This window comes from Balaenoptera borealis (assembly GCF_965194805.1).
Source record: "Balaenoptera borealis genome assembly, chromosome: 20".
NCBI lineage: Eukaryota > Metazoa > Chordata > Mammalia > Artiodactyla > Balaenopteridae > Balaenoptera > Balaenoptera borealis.
The window spans coordinates 32,557,974-32,573,457 of NC_138879.1; the positions used below are offsets into that span (position 1 = coordinate 32,557,974).

At 36.8% G+C, this 15,484-nt stretch overlaps 1 protein-coding gene across 4 annotated transcripts in view; it reads left to right on the forward strand.

The window, feature by feature from the left end:
• The window catches only part of STXBP4 (syntaxin binding protein 4), a 213,573-nt gene that overhangs the window by 140,483 nt on the left and 57,606 nt on the right, over nt 1–15,484 (forward strand). The window contains exon 17 of one of the 4 annotated variants that reach the window (XM_082371883.1): nt 1,271–12,582. The exons of the other annotated variants lie outside the window; for them this stretch is intronic. Within the exon in view, the coding sequence (XP_082228009.1) occupies nt 1,271–1,272 (2 nt within the window). The 3' untranslated portion in view covers nt 1,273–12,582. Of the gene's footprint in view, nt 1–1,270; nt 12,583–15,484 lie in introns of those variants that run through there. 4 annotated transcript variants of the gene reach the window in all.

The window sequence follows — 15,484 nt, forward strand, 5'->3', positions numbered from 1 at the left end:
CCTGGGGCATATACTTGGTAGGGAGTAACTGGATAGTTTTTAAAGTTTAATTTTATACGTACAAATTATGGTAAGTGTTCTAAGGAACAAGAATAAAGTGTTATTTATTCGGCAAACATTTTTGAGGACCAACTATATGTCAGTCATTTTGCTACATTAATAGTAGATAGGAATGAATGAAACAATATGATCCCTGCCCTCATAGAGGAAATTTGGAAGAGGACAAGAATGGTCTGTGGTAAGATTTAAGTTGAGACTTGAAAAATGGCTAGGAGCCAACTATCTAACAAGCTAAGGAGAGAGCATTCTCTCCTAAGTAGGGAAGAGAAGGGGATGCAAGACTCAACCCTAGGAACATTTAGAGGTCTGTAGAGAAAGAAGAAACTGGACAAAAAAGGAGTGATCTTTTAAAAATTTAGATGGCTTTTTTCATTTTCTAAATTTAGGTGGAAAATTAGGTGTGTGTGGTATTGTGGAAACCAAGAAAAACTGAATGCTTTTAAATAATTGTCCTGGTAGATAAATTTTAAAAAATTATTCTCAGCAAATTATAAAAGACTCCATAGTCACTAATATATATAATATATTTTTATATTATATAAATATTTAAATATATATTTTTATAAAAATTTTTATATAAAAATTTATATAATTTTTTATATTATATATTTAAATATTTTTTAAAATATTTATATATTTATTTTATATTACATAGTACCTGATATATAATATATTCTATATTTCTTTTATATATATTTTAGAACCACTTTATAGAACTATAATATAGTTCTAAATATAGAACCAATATATATTTTTATATATTATATATTATATTTATATTCATTTTATATTATATATATGTGTATATATATATTTCAGAACTGCTTTCTCCAATGTAGAAACTATCTTAACCAATCTTAATAGGTCCTTCTCTAGTACTACCATGAACTTAAACTGCTGCCAGTTAAAATGTATTTCAGAGTTGGTTGTGTTTGTTTCCAAAACGATTAATGCTAGTTGTACTTGCCACTGTAAATTAACTGTAATTTTTGTAATTTGATGAAATGTGAAAGTGGAAAGAAAAAGTTGATTTTACAAAAACTAGGTTGAATACTTTAGAGAGATTTAATAAAGGTGAGTTAATAATGCTATTGATTAGATGTAAAAGAGTCACCTGTAAAAGATTGGAGGGAAATTATAAAAGTCTAGAAGGATTCTTCTGCTCTTGGGTTGTTTCATAACTGTTGTTAACTCTCAATCCACTTTGAAGAACCTGAAACTGGAAATGATAGCTGTTGCATTTTGGGTGTGGTTTCTGCAAGAAAAACAACACAGAACCCTAATCAGAGGACTGATCAACAAAGAAAAGACTCTAGCCTAATAAAGATTGGCAGATGAATATATATTTATATGTTTTGATTTAAAATAAAATATATAAGTATAAAATAAAAATATATCCATATATATATGATACCTTAACTGATGGTTAATCTTTTTCTGTAACCAATACAAAGATAAACTTTAACTCAGCCTATGTCCATTACCAAAATGCATTAACAAACTATCATTGAATAAATGGAATCTTACAATAAAAGTTTATTCCTTTTCTTTCATGGTTTCGATATTTAAATACCTCAAACAAGGAAAATGAGCCTTTGAGTGTTTTGAATTTTCTAAGCATATGTATATTGTACCTAGTCTTTGTTTCTGCACCTGGCCTTTATTTCTTTGCCTTAATCATACTGATAACTTTTAAGAATGTAATTGATTACCTATTAATTTCAACCAACATTATAGTCTCACTTTTATTCTTAAACATAACCACAGTTAAGGTTACTGAAGTATACTTCTCAAGTACAGAATATTATAAATTGAAAGGATTTAACCCTTATTTTCTGAAATTCTCTTTACAATTAACTTCAGAACTTACTCAAGATACTTAGAAGACATGAGAAATAATAATATTTAGTATTGCTACATGTTCAATATCAGTTCTTTCTGCTCTATAAATTTAGCTGCAAGTATTTAATTATCAATAATAATATTTTTAAATTAAAATTCCATACTTAATAGTCAAATTTTCAGTGAACAATATGGACAGCAAGTGATTAAAGTGAGTAGGTAATAAAATAAAGTATAATAGAAGACAGTGATCCAATGGGGGAAAAATAGAAATGAAGTTGAAAATTCCCAGAATTTATAAATTAGATTCTTAAAGTAGATTTGATTTGTTGGATTTTAAATACCAGGTTTTGTACACATGCACAAATGTCTAATAACCAAATACAATGTCCGTGGTCCCTACCTATAAATAGCTACACAACATTCTGTTACTTTTGTGTTGCCGAGGAGGTAGCTTCCTGCCAGAGACATGTATAGTGCTTTGGGACATGGTTATTTTACACAGCATCAGAAGTTAAGTCTTTGGGCCATCAGATAGGAGCAACAGGAAGACAAATTTTGGCTCAATTATGAGAAGGAACCTTGGACAATTAGACCTATCCAAAAATATGAAGTCCTATGTTTCCCATCACTACAGAGCCTAGAGAAATCATGAAAGACTTGTAGATATATTGTATGAAAATGAAACTTCTTAAATTCCTCTGTATGGCTGCCACAGAGCATTGAGTATTTCGTGCAAGTCAAGGGAATACGTCGGGGCTGAAATACCATCCTTGCTGTGTTCGCCCATGTGGATGCTGTGGTACAACACCGCATCTCCTAGAGGAAGGAGTGTTATTTTATAATCTTCACAGGACCACCAGCCTTCCAAGCTCCATACCTGAGTTGCATCAGCTCAGAGGAGGTTCTATTTTCTAGCACTTGCACATTTTCAACCCAGAATGAAACCTTTTTTTCTCTAGTTTTTAATGTCACCATTAAAAGAACAGGCAGTGGCCTTGTTCTTGTACATGTTAGTCTAGCTTCCATTTCCTTCCCTCCAACACTAAGAGTCTGACTAAGCAGATGAAAGGAAATGAATTAAATATTCAACTCAGAAAATAAATTTTTTGGAACCAAGTATGTCTGAGTAAGACTCAGTACCCTCAAGGAGCTAGCAGTCTATGAAAGGAGGGGAATAAAATAACTGTACAAATTATCATAATGCTAAATTGAAGATATGAAGTATTTTATGAATGGTAAAAAAGTGTTAATAGCTCAAAAGAACAATGAGGGAAATTGTTTTAAAATCAGGAAAGCACTTATAGAGAATGAAACATTTAAGATTTGGCTCTGAGAAATTTTGAATGGCAGTGATGGAATCAAAAGGAAACTGGAGCAAATGGAAGATAAAGAAGAACTGTCATAATTTAAAAGCACTGGAAGAATTACGAGATGCAAGACTGAAACAGCTATCTCATTATTTATGCCATTATAAGCAACACAGTCTTGAGAAAATATCACAACATGAATTATTAACTGTATGCACATTTGCACTGATACTCTAGGGTCCCCAATTTCTCAGGCACACTCATTCTGACAAACCAGGTACCTTAATATCTTAACTAACCTTCATCCACTCTCCTGTTGTCTTTTTATTTTTGTTTTTGTCATCTATGGCAGACTTAATGTTTGCCCTACCAAGTCTGTCACAGTAGAAACTCTAAAGCCAGACACTTGCTTTCTCAGCCTCCTGAATCTGGAAGTAGCCACACCACCCATTCCTGGCCAATGAGATATGAAGGAAAATCTGCTTAGGAACTTCTGTAAAACTTTTAATTAATAGATAAGGACAGATGGAACTGGGACTACCTCCTTTTCCTTTCTTCCTGCCTTCAATATAGATATGATGTCTGTAGCTTTGGAGGCCTTGCAACTACAAGGTTGCACAAAGGATGCTGGAGTAGAAAGATAGAAAAAACCTGAGAACTTGATATTATTGTTGGGTAAACTCCAGGCTCCTTAAAAATAAACTCCTGTTTGTTTGCGCCTGTAATTGGGTAGTCAGTCACTTTAATCTGAAAACATTCGTAACTAATATGCAACACTTTTCCTAAATCTCTCCAGGCAATCTTACTTTTAAAAATCTGAAGATAAGTCTTACTTCTTGGGATGTGAACACTCAACAAACCGTTGTTGAACATTTACTGTGCACCGAAGACTGTACTGTGTACCAGAAAGTGGTACAAAGATGAAACATGGCCAATGCCCTCAAGGAACTCATGTTTAACATGAAAAAGTGATAAGTGCTGTGATAGAGACTGGTACAAACCACAGAAGTACCATAGAGGAGGGGAAGATGAACTCTGCCAAGGAAATTAGGGGAGGATGCACAGAGGAAATACAATTTAAGCTGGTTCCAGATTGGTGAGCAGAAGTTTACAAGGCAGAGAAGAAAGGAAAGTGTTAGCAACTTTAGGCAGAGTTAATAGCCTGTGCAAATGCAGTGATGAGTTGAAGCAGCGTGGCCTGTATTGGGGAAAAGCAAAAAGTTGCGAGTGGTTGGCATGTTTTAAGTTTGCTTTTTTTCAGGAATGACTCTATTTAAAAATAAGATAGGGCTTCCCTGGTGGCGCAGTGGTTGAGAGTCTGCCTGCCAATGCAGGGGACACGGGTTCGAGCCCTGCTCTGGGAGGATCCCACATGCCGCGGAGCAACTGGGCCTGTGAGCCACAATTACTGAGCCTGCGCGTCTGGAACCTGTGCTCCGCAACAAGAGAGGCCGCGATAGTGAGAGGCCCGCGCACCGCGATGAAGAGTGGCCCCCGCTTGCCACAACTAGAGAGAGCCCTCGCACAGAAACGAAGACCCAACACAGCCATAAATAAATAAATAAATAAATCATTAAAAAAAAAAAAAAAGATAGATTTTACCCCGTGAAGCTACTTGTATAATTGATAGAAGGTAGTTAATTTTAATTTTATCTCATTTGAATTTATGAAAATATTAACATGAGCTAATCAGTAGTTTCTCCTTAGATTGTAAACTCACATAATTAGATGTATGTGTTGATGTATGACTTTCTAAGCAAATTAAACCATTAAAATTAGAAGGAGATTGCCAAAAGTTAAACATTTAAGCACTTTTGAAGCACTTATTTAGCTATAAATACTTAGCATTTTTAGTTAAAAGTATTTTATACAATCATTAAAATATATCATTAAAGATCATTATCTCAAATCAAAGTGTACTTGAAAGTAGGAAACTAAATTTTCTTAATTAGAAAATCTCTTTCAGAGATTTCAGTGATTCCTCCTTTTTTAATTCAAATTTGAGTTTATATTCCTTGTGTTTATTTATTATCCCTCTTCTATTATTAATTAAAGCAGACATACAATTTTAGAGAGGTTTGCTCAAACTCCAGTCCTAAAACTTGCAATGTCCAGAGGACCCCAAACTCCAACATAGTAGTTGGATTATCTCCTACCTAAGTACTTTTGTTATCAGGATCCCCAAATATAGCAGCTTTTCTTTTTGTTCAGTAACTTAAGACAATTAAATGAAGGAGAAAGAAATACTTGGGGGCCTTACTAAAGCTGGATATGGTGGTATAAAGTTAAGGGGAGAGTTGGCAGAATTGACATCTGATTTACTTGGAATCATTGTCTACAGCAGTCAAACCAAATCAATATATAGAAATAAAAATTGTTTATAATTGCATGTAAGTGTTTGTATTCTGAATTATCAGAAATTATCATCATCACTGGTCAAATGAGAGATAACTCTCCTAGTTCTTAACTTCTTATGGTACCGATGATCTTTACTAAGTGCTGCTAGATGGAAAGATGCAAATAAGGGGTATGTGTTTGGGCCTTACTTGTACACGGTGCCTGTTTACATGCTGTTTTGGAAGGTATGAGTCTATAAGGCATTTGCAGAATAGACTCTGATATATATTAATAGCCATATATATATATATATTTAAAATGTATGCATTTAAAAATAAGATAGGAAAAACAATAGGGTAAATCGTTTTGGAAACACTTTTTTGCCCTCCCACCTCAAAGCAGATTTACCTAAAGTGATGGGTTTAGCACTCAAAAGAAATTTATTTTTATTGTACTGATTGGCAGATTTTACTTTTAAATGAGTTCAAGCTCTTTTAAAGTAGAGTATGAGTTTACCTCTGTGTGGTCAATATAAAATAATTCTGTCAAGTAAGCTGATTTACCAGTGTGCAAAATTTGGATCCATTTATGTAGCCGTATTAGCCAGCTTGGGCTGCCGTGACAAAATACCACAGACTGAGTGACTTAAATAACAGAAACTTATTTCTCACAGTTCTGGAGGCTGGAAAGTCCAATATCAAGGTACCAGCCAGGTAAGTTTTATTCTGAGGCCTCTTCTTTTGGCTTGTAGGCCGCCACCATCTCTCTGTTAGCTCACATGATCTCCTCTTTGTGCACACACGACGATGGAGAGAGGGGTGAGAATCTCTTCTTATAAGACAGTAATTCTATCAAATCAAACTACAGCCACACTGAGGGTTCAGGTTTCAGCATATGAATTTTGTGGGAACACAAACATTCAGTCCATAACAATAGCAAACTGTTAAGTAGGCAGTAATTAATATTTGAGAATTAATACACTATTTACATTTGAAAGAAGTCTGAGTGCAACAGTTTACGCTCTGCGCAGAAGTTGCTCTTTCAGCATTATTACAGAGTGGCATAGAGGATGATCACTAGATTAGAAGTTACATTACTTTCCTTCCCTATAATTGACTCTATAACAAAGGTTTTTAACCTTTTTCAGTGTCAGTCTCCAATTTCTAACGTAAGACAATCCAATAGAGAGTTTCTAAGATCTCCTTCCACTCAAAAATTCTTTGATTCTGAGAGTTCCACTTCCAGTATGACTGAATAATCTCCTGACAGACTAACCATCCCTCAGAACTCAATTATATACTGGCTGCCATATCAGTAAATAAAGGATGTCACAGTCATCAGAGATTGCAGCCACAGCCTATGGTGAGCTGGTGAGCCCTGAGGGAACTCAGGAAGGAAGAGAATGCCTGCCATCTAGCAGCCATCAGACTGCAGCCACTCCCCATGGTGAGCCCTGAGGAAACTCAGGATGTGAAAACACAGGATACTGGCCCCAGATAGCTGAGGTGCATATCAAAGTAATGATTCCAGTGAGCCCAGACTCTTGCATCTCCCTATACACAGAAAAGTGCTAAATTCCTTAACTTGGGATATCTGGTTTTCTTTAATTAACAATAATCTTTTGATGTTCCTGACTACCTGCTCTTTGTTGCAAAACTTCTATATAGTTTTCCCCCATTGCCTCTCGGAGCAGTTCCCTCAGGGTTACTTGAGATACTGCTTGAAGCATCCTAAAAGTTCCCACCAAATAAAACAACTGTCAAAAAAAAAAAGAACTCAGTTATAAACCCTGGGCAAAATAGAAAACAACCACCTGAAGGCTCTGGAGAGTAAATAAAATCAGGCATGTTCTGGACAATAGTCAAAACTTGGAAGAAGGAACAAACATGGGATAAGTTTCTTGTTTGTTCCACTTTCAGATTGAGGGCAGCACCCAGGGCTGGGACTAGCGTGAGGCAAGCAAGGCCCTCTTAAGGAGGCACTCACTCTTGGGTGCTGACTCTGCACTTGCATGAGCCTGAGGATGAGTGCCTTCATAAATTTTGCACCATGGACACCTTGCTTGCCTCACCCTACTCCAAGACCTAACAGGACCCATGGGACAGTAAAACTCTGATAACCTGAAATCTCTATGACGTGTAGAACTAGAAGATGAAGTTTGAGGCAACCATTACTGCCGGAAAGTGAGGGAGGAAAGCCTAGAGAGCAGACAGCCAGATACAGGGCCCCCAGATTCTGTATATAAACTCCACCCAACTCTCTGCCTGACCCCAAGCTCAGGGAAGATTGTAACAGCCCAGCCAAGGGGGTAAAAAAAAACTGAACTGAGATTTGAGCCTGTGCCCAAGAGATAGATATATCCTATAGCTTGAGTCCGACCAAGTAAACTTCCTGCAAAATCAAAAATATCAACACTCCTCAGAGTAATAACAAAATTCAGTTTCTGCAGTGTAACATTCATAATTTCCAGAATATAAAACAATATTACCAGTGTAAAAAGAAACAGGAAAATGTAACCATTCTTAAGCGAAAAGACAATGAGCTGAGACCAACTCCCCAAAGATCCAGATGTTGGAACAAGGGCTTGAAAGTACTTATTATAACTATGTGCACTGAAGTGAGGAAAATATAGTCACAATGAATGCAAATATAGGATATCTAAGCAGAGAAACAGAAATCCTTTTTTAAACTAAATGGAATTTCTAAAAGTAAAAAACATAGTATTTTTTAAAATTAGAACAATGGTAGCCTGGGGAATGGTGGTAGGAATCAACTGAAAAGGTATCTTTCTGGGGTGATGGCAATGTCCTATAGCTTGATGGAGTTTTGGATTATACATTTTTCAAAATTCAGTGAATGTACACTTAAGATTTGTGCATTTTATTGTACGTAAATTGTACATCAAAGAAAAAAATTCTAGATAGTTGGAAACAACTGAAGAAGTCCCTAAATCAGAGAACTGCCTATAGCCTGACAAAGAGACTGTGGTACATGACTATTGTCTTTGAATTTCATTCAAAAGTGGTTATTGAGTGAATATATTCCATAGTGATGAGCATTCCAGGTAGAAAAAACAGTATCTAAAAAGCCACAGAAGGAAAGAAGTCAATAATTCTAGGAGGCTAGACACTAGGTGGGATTAATAGAACATGAAAATGAAAAAAAAGATTGAAGCTGTATTTTAAAGTCTTTTTTTTAATGAGGTTTTTTATACTGCTGCCTAGAGAGATTTCCCTCTGCTTTTTAAATTTTTAAATTAAAAGGAATAATTTACATATAATAAAATGTAAGTGTACAATTCACTGAGTTTTGCCAAATATATACAGTTGTGTAATACCACCATAATTGTATTATAGAACATTTCCATTACTCCAAAACTTTCTCATGTGCCCCTGTGTAATCAGTCCCCTCTATCACCCCTGCTCCCAGGCAGCCACTGATCTGCTTTCTGTAACTATAGTTTTGCCTTTTCTAAAATTTCATATAAATAGACTCTAAGTATGTAACACCGTACACTTAGTATACTGCTTCTGAGATTCATCCATGGCGTTGTGTGTGTCAGTTATATCAATGTTCAGCAGTATTTCATTGATTGATATTCCACAATTTATTTATCCAGTCACCAACTGATGGGCATATGAATTGCTTTCAGCTGGGGCTGTTATGAATAAAGCTTCTGTGCACATTCCAGTACGTGTCTTTCTGCAAGAAATGTGTTTTGAAAGGACTTTAAATGCCACACTATGAATTTTTGATTTTTTTAAGTGGTAATCAACTCTTCTGTGAGCACTAATATTCTTTGAAGAGGAAAAAAAACAAAGTTCTTTTATCTTTTATTAGAGTTTATAACTCTTTAATCAGTATTGAGTTTATCTGACTGCATGAAGGCTGTTGTTTCAAAATTTTACCCGCTCTACTAATGTGTTTTTATTGCTTTTCTTCGCATATTTTTAAAAATACATTTAATAAAAATTTAAACAAATCTTCTTAAAGGCAAATATCCAAAAGAGTTCTTGTTTTTATGATTTTTTCAAATTTTATCTGAAAGTAATGTGAGATCCTTAATAGATTTTCAGATAATCACATTTTTTAAAAATTTAAAGACAAGGATGTTAACAGCAAAATGCTATATGACTAGGGACTAGTGATGCTTAAAGTTGCATTATTTGTCCTTAGGGTGGGAACATAAATGATCTTGACCTAATTTCATCTGCTCTGTGATAGTGTTTCTAAAACTGCATGTCTGTTGGTCCTCCACTATCCTGTTGTCAAAATCCACAAGTAACAGTTGTGCAAATATTTGTAAGAAAGTTCCCCTGGTGAGTACAAAGACCTTATAACAACAGTAAAATTTCAAATATGCTCAGGATTCACTGAACCATCGGCCTTCATGGAAGGCAGATTTCTTCAGTGGGTCAACAAATATTTCTTGGGTGCCCAGGATGTATGTGTGAGGCACTGTTCTGAATCTGGTCACCACTCTACCGGGCCTCGGATAGTAGTCACTCAACAAATGTGAGGAGAAAAAGTGTCGAGTAAAGTTTCTGACAGATCCAGAGCCTAGCTAGGTATAAGGAACCAGAAACACTGCTGAGAATGTTCAAGAGGTTACCATGCTGGACAAGCATGCGGGAGATTTTGACCAGCTGGACCAGGGATAGCTTGGATGAGATTCCAAATCAGATTGAGAGATGGGATCTAGAGATTTGAGTCCACCATCTCCAAGCTCACTTTTTCTGCCCAAGTTTACTGTGCCTAAATTTAAGCTGCCATAATCCCTTTTATGTATCCTCTCTCTCTCCCTTCTTCTGTTCCTATTTTCCTAATTCAAGTCTGTCTACCTATAACTCTCAGGCAACTGTTAGTTGCAGGCAAATAGTAGTATCCATTTTGGACTACCCAACACATTGCTGGCACTCTTAACCAGAGGAAATGAAGCTTGCTTGACAGCAACTTTGCCACTTCTAATTACTAAAATCAGTCTTGCTGAATGGAGAAGAAAGAAGATGCAGTTCATTTTTTCCCTTCTAATACATGGATTAATTCATGTTCAGCAGCCACTGACCTCTTAATATCTTTATTATTGTAACAATAGTGGTGCTTTAAAGAAATCCTGTTTATCTTTGTACACTAAAGGGAATTAGGAACACACACACACACACACACATACACACGTCACCTCTTCAGGCTGATTATGCAGAGGGATATCTCATACTCTAGTGAAGAAAGCTTCAGCAGGTTTTATGCTGTTTTATTAGTGCACAGAATGAAGTTTGTTGTATGTTATTGATTTTAAGCCAAACAAACCTAACCAGATCATTCCCCCAGCATCGTCTGAATGCCCAGAGACAACACCCAGTGAAATTTTGCATTCTCACCTTCAGTCTGGGTCACGGGATGAAAGCTAGCCACCTAAGGAACATTTCAGCTGGCTTCTCGAATGTCTGCATATCAGAGTTCAAGGAAATCACCCCATGATTTTAACTGTAAAATACTGTAAAATTTCAACTGTAAAAATACTGACTTTTGCATCTGTTGGGAAAAGAAATGTAGAAAATGAATGTTAGCTTTTTCCCTCCTCCTAAGTGGGTATTAGTGTAGTATTTGCCCAAAAAGAGTGACAAGATAAAGAGGACTATGAACCACCAAATAACCTCTAGGGATATTTTTACCATGTTGTTCTTTAATATATTACAGCTTTTAACCTGCTCAGTGAATGACCTCTAATTAGAAAGAACTTATATCTAATTATGTTAACATTTGAACTCCTAAATTTGAGACATACTAATATAAAAACATAAAATCTTCCTACATTATATAGTCATTTGCTTTTTTGTTTGTTTGTTCAAATGATGATGTATGTAACCATGTGTAAAAAATCAGGTCACAGATCCTAAATTGTCTGTTAATATAGAGTTTATGCAAGTCTAATTTTAAGGAATGTTTAAAGCACAATTCACAAAATATATAGAGTTTTTTAATAAATTATGTCCTTAGAAAGTTTTTATACTTAAAATACTGCATTATTTGGTTATTTACAGGTTACAACCATCTCTCAGTATAATAGGTTCATTTTTCATAGGAAAATTAGCTAGTAGTTCTTTTTAAAATTGGCACTGCAGTTCATACCTACAAATTAACTTGTACAATCGTAACTCTAACATTAAAATGTCTCTAAAATAGACTGCTTTGTGTTCAAGCGTAAAAATTATTTCAGTTTCTTTCAAAAGAGCATTTCTCTAGGTAATAATGCAGACAGAATCTGAGATGTTGAGAGTTTTTTCTTTTTTTTTTTTTTGTTCTTCAGAAAGTTAAGCAAAATATTTTTGGACCATTTAAAAATATTGATTGTTGGCAATGCTAACAGGAGTTAGGGAAATGGAAGCAGTATGACAATAGTTAAAAGCATAGGCTGTAGCACCAGGTTGCTTGGGTTCAAATTGTGACTGCACCACTTTTTAGTGTGACAATGGGCAAGTTACTTAAACCTCTTTAGCCCTCAGTTTCTTCTCTGTAAGATGAGGTTAATAATAACACCTATCTCAAATGATTGTTAGGATAAAATGAGTTAGTATTTTTTAAATACCTAGAAAAATGCCAGGCATATAGAAAGCTCTATGTAAACATTTGTTAGACACATACTTTACTGTTAGGACAGTGATTCTCACATCATTTTAGACTGATGTCGGTTTCATGTAATCATGTTTTGGATAAAACGATATTTCTATCCTTTGATTTTTGAACTTTCTATTAGGACCAGGGAGGTAAGAGATAGGTTCCATGGTGGTTATACTGGACCTGGCTAGTACCGGCTTACAAGAATTCTGTGAGCTAATTGTGAAACATAGTCATTATTAAAAATTAAAAATTATTTTAAATTTTCAGTTTAAACATTTAAAAGAGGAATAAATACTCAAAACTTACCACTTCCTAATTATTTTCCTTATCTTTGTCATTGAGATTATTTATGTCTCATGTCTGGGAATACTATATCATGGCTTACTACTGCACATTTCTTCCCAACTCTGTAGTCATTGACATCACATAAGTAGCTTGAAATCAATTATGGTAGGAGTATTTACACCACGGAAATCAGCAAATGCTACAAATTAGGGCTCCTCCTGCCCCCAAGAGCTGGTTGTTACACATTTATCATCACACCACTCATTGAGGGTCAGAGTGTCCCACTGGTTTCTGTTATTCTTTTATTGGGTGTTATCATGAGTGAAATAGAGACTATATAATTTCCTGTACTGGGAGAGGATTCTAAAAAATATCCCAGTATATTAATGGAGATTTCCCCTGTAGATAATTTTTTAAACACCTTTCCTATATTAAGCATCCAAATTTCTCTATATCTCTAGAACCATAAACGATGGAGAAGGAAGGAGCTGTTATTTTCCTTACTCTGAATGATAATTGTCTCCTTTTGTATATATATCATATAGTTATATATTCTCTAATAAGAGTCTCACGATAACCCTGTAAGCTAGGCAAGCTGACTGCTATTATCACTATCATATAGACTCCACAAGATTATTACTTTCCCATAGTTTTTCAATTATAATTGAGGAACATTACATATAGATTCAGATTTTGTGACTGCAAAAAATTTCACTGTGATATATATCATACTCTTTAGTGAAGCTTTATTAATTGTGAGTTAGAGATTCTTTCTTTCTTTCGCATAGCCACCCTTCCCCCCAACCTCTTTCCCTCTCTTTTCTCTTTTTCTCAAGATATCAGATGCTAAAAGTTAAATGTGTTTGAGTTTTCATAACAACTACACTAGAAAATGTTTTTCAGATAAATTTGGTTATTTGAGCCCTCTGAGACTGATGGTGTTGTCTTTCTCTATTGTATTCTTGGAATTCTCATTCTCCATTGTTTCTCCCCATCCCAGCTCCTGCCATCATCCATGTGAGTCCGCCGCCTTTACTGTTCAGTTCTTTTTGTCCAATGCCCATTTTTTCCCACTTTACCATGGTCTTCTACTTCCACCACAGACCTTGGCACCGCAGACAGTGGTTCAGACTCCTGACTCTCTCTCTCAAACCTCCCACCTTTCCAGCTCACTACATGGTTTATTGTCCTCAATAAGATCTTCTATTTTCTCTATCCTTCAGCCCCCACTGTTATTTTTACTTGTCTTCTTATTCAGCTTAAAGTCTGGGGTCCATTATTCCAATCACTCTTACACATTCCCTCAGCTCACTTGGCACCCTCTCCTTCCATCCCGCAGTTCAACAAGACTCTGGGCCTCAACAAGCTCAGTCATTACCTTCTGCGTAATATACCCAAGTAACGAGCATCACTGCAGTCACACAACCATAATTCACTAGATTCCACTAGATCTCTTAATGTGTAATTATAATTATTTTAAAGCTCAATATTTTCTCTGTATCTGGTTCTGTTGGTGGTTTTATCTTTTGGAGATGGATCTTTTTCCTCTTGCTTTTCTGTGTCTCATAATTGTGATTGTCAGTCTTTGGAGGTACAAAACTATAGAGACTGGGGTAATGTTATTTAAACCCAGAAATGGGTCTGTCTCTTCTCTGTCAGGCCTTTAGTGTGTGTTTGGGGGGTGGGGGGGTGGTGGTTATTCACTCTCATTTGTAGGCAAGCTGGATTTGCATTTTGTTTCTAGGGTTATATTGAGTTTACCACAGACTTCAAATTCCTCCAGTGCTTGTCTGCTATTCTCTTGTGCTCATGTGAGGTCTGGGGTGCTGGGGGTAGGGGTTCTCAGTATGCCTGCCCCATCCTCAGCAGGCAGCAGGCTCCACACACCTGCATCACAGTGGACATTTACTGTCTGCTCTCTTGCCCTCTCCCAGAGTAGGCAGGTGAGTGGTGCATGTGGGGAGTGGGGGGGTGTGGAGAGGCTCTCGGCTTTCCTACTCTGGTCTCTGGGTTTCAGGCAGGCCCCATGCCCAAGTCTCAGGGGTAGGACTTTGCCAGCCTTCCTGTCCCTCCTTAGTGGCAAACAACCCTACCTCCTACTAAGTGCTCAAGTGGGTTTCCTGCCCCGCTCCTTGTGGAAGTCAGACTCTGCGTCGCATCAGTGCAGGATTCTGGATTTGAAAGGTTTCCTGCCCTCACCCCTCCATGACTTAGTGTCAGTGCAGGATGAAGACATCAGGTTTTCTACCCACCTCACCCCACCCGGCAAATGAGGTTTTCGTGGAGTCTGGGAGGGACTGGGGGTGTGACAGTTTCTTGCCCCTCCCCCAGGAACAGATGACTTGCCTTCTGTCACTCAGATTCCTGCCCACATGTGGGAGTGTCCCTCGTTCCTCCCCCAGCTGCAACCGACTATTACTTCATACCAGAGGAGGGTCCAGGTCACGGGTGACACTTCTGCTCCGCCCTAGAACCTTTGCAGGTCCTGCATGTGCCCACACCACCCAGGGGCTCTCTCAGGTCTCCTGCCTACCCCTGGTCTTTCTCATGAGCAAAGAACTGTTCAGGGAGAGCAGGCTCTCCCTGTGTCTAGGGCTCCCGGGGACACCAAACTATCATGCTAGCCCGTAATCAGGCTTTACAAATTTATTACAGTTTTAGATATTTTCTTCTTACCCACTTTTATGGCAAGACTTCTTCCTGTGCTCTGCCAAGAGAGAAAGAGTTCACGTGCCCCATCTTCCCTCAGAGGGGCTTGTCACCCTTTGGAATTCAGTTCACCTGAGGGTCAGCTCAGGTGAGGAACTCAGTCTCTGAGGAACGAAACAAAATTTTTTTTTAATTTTTTTTAGGTTGTGCAGCTTTCCGCACATATGGTGGGAGCAACATTCTCTTGCAGCTTTCTTCATCTTAAACACTAGCATATCTCCGGCTTCCCTGTTAAGAAACTTTCAAACAATTTTAACATGGCCTGCAAAACCCTGCATAGTCATATTTGCCTGTCTCTCCGGCTCAATCTTGTATCAGTCCCC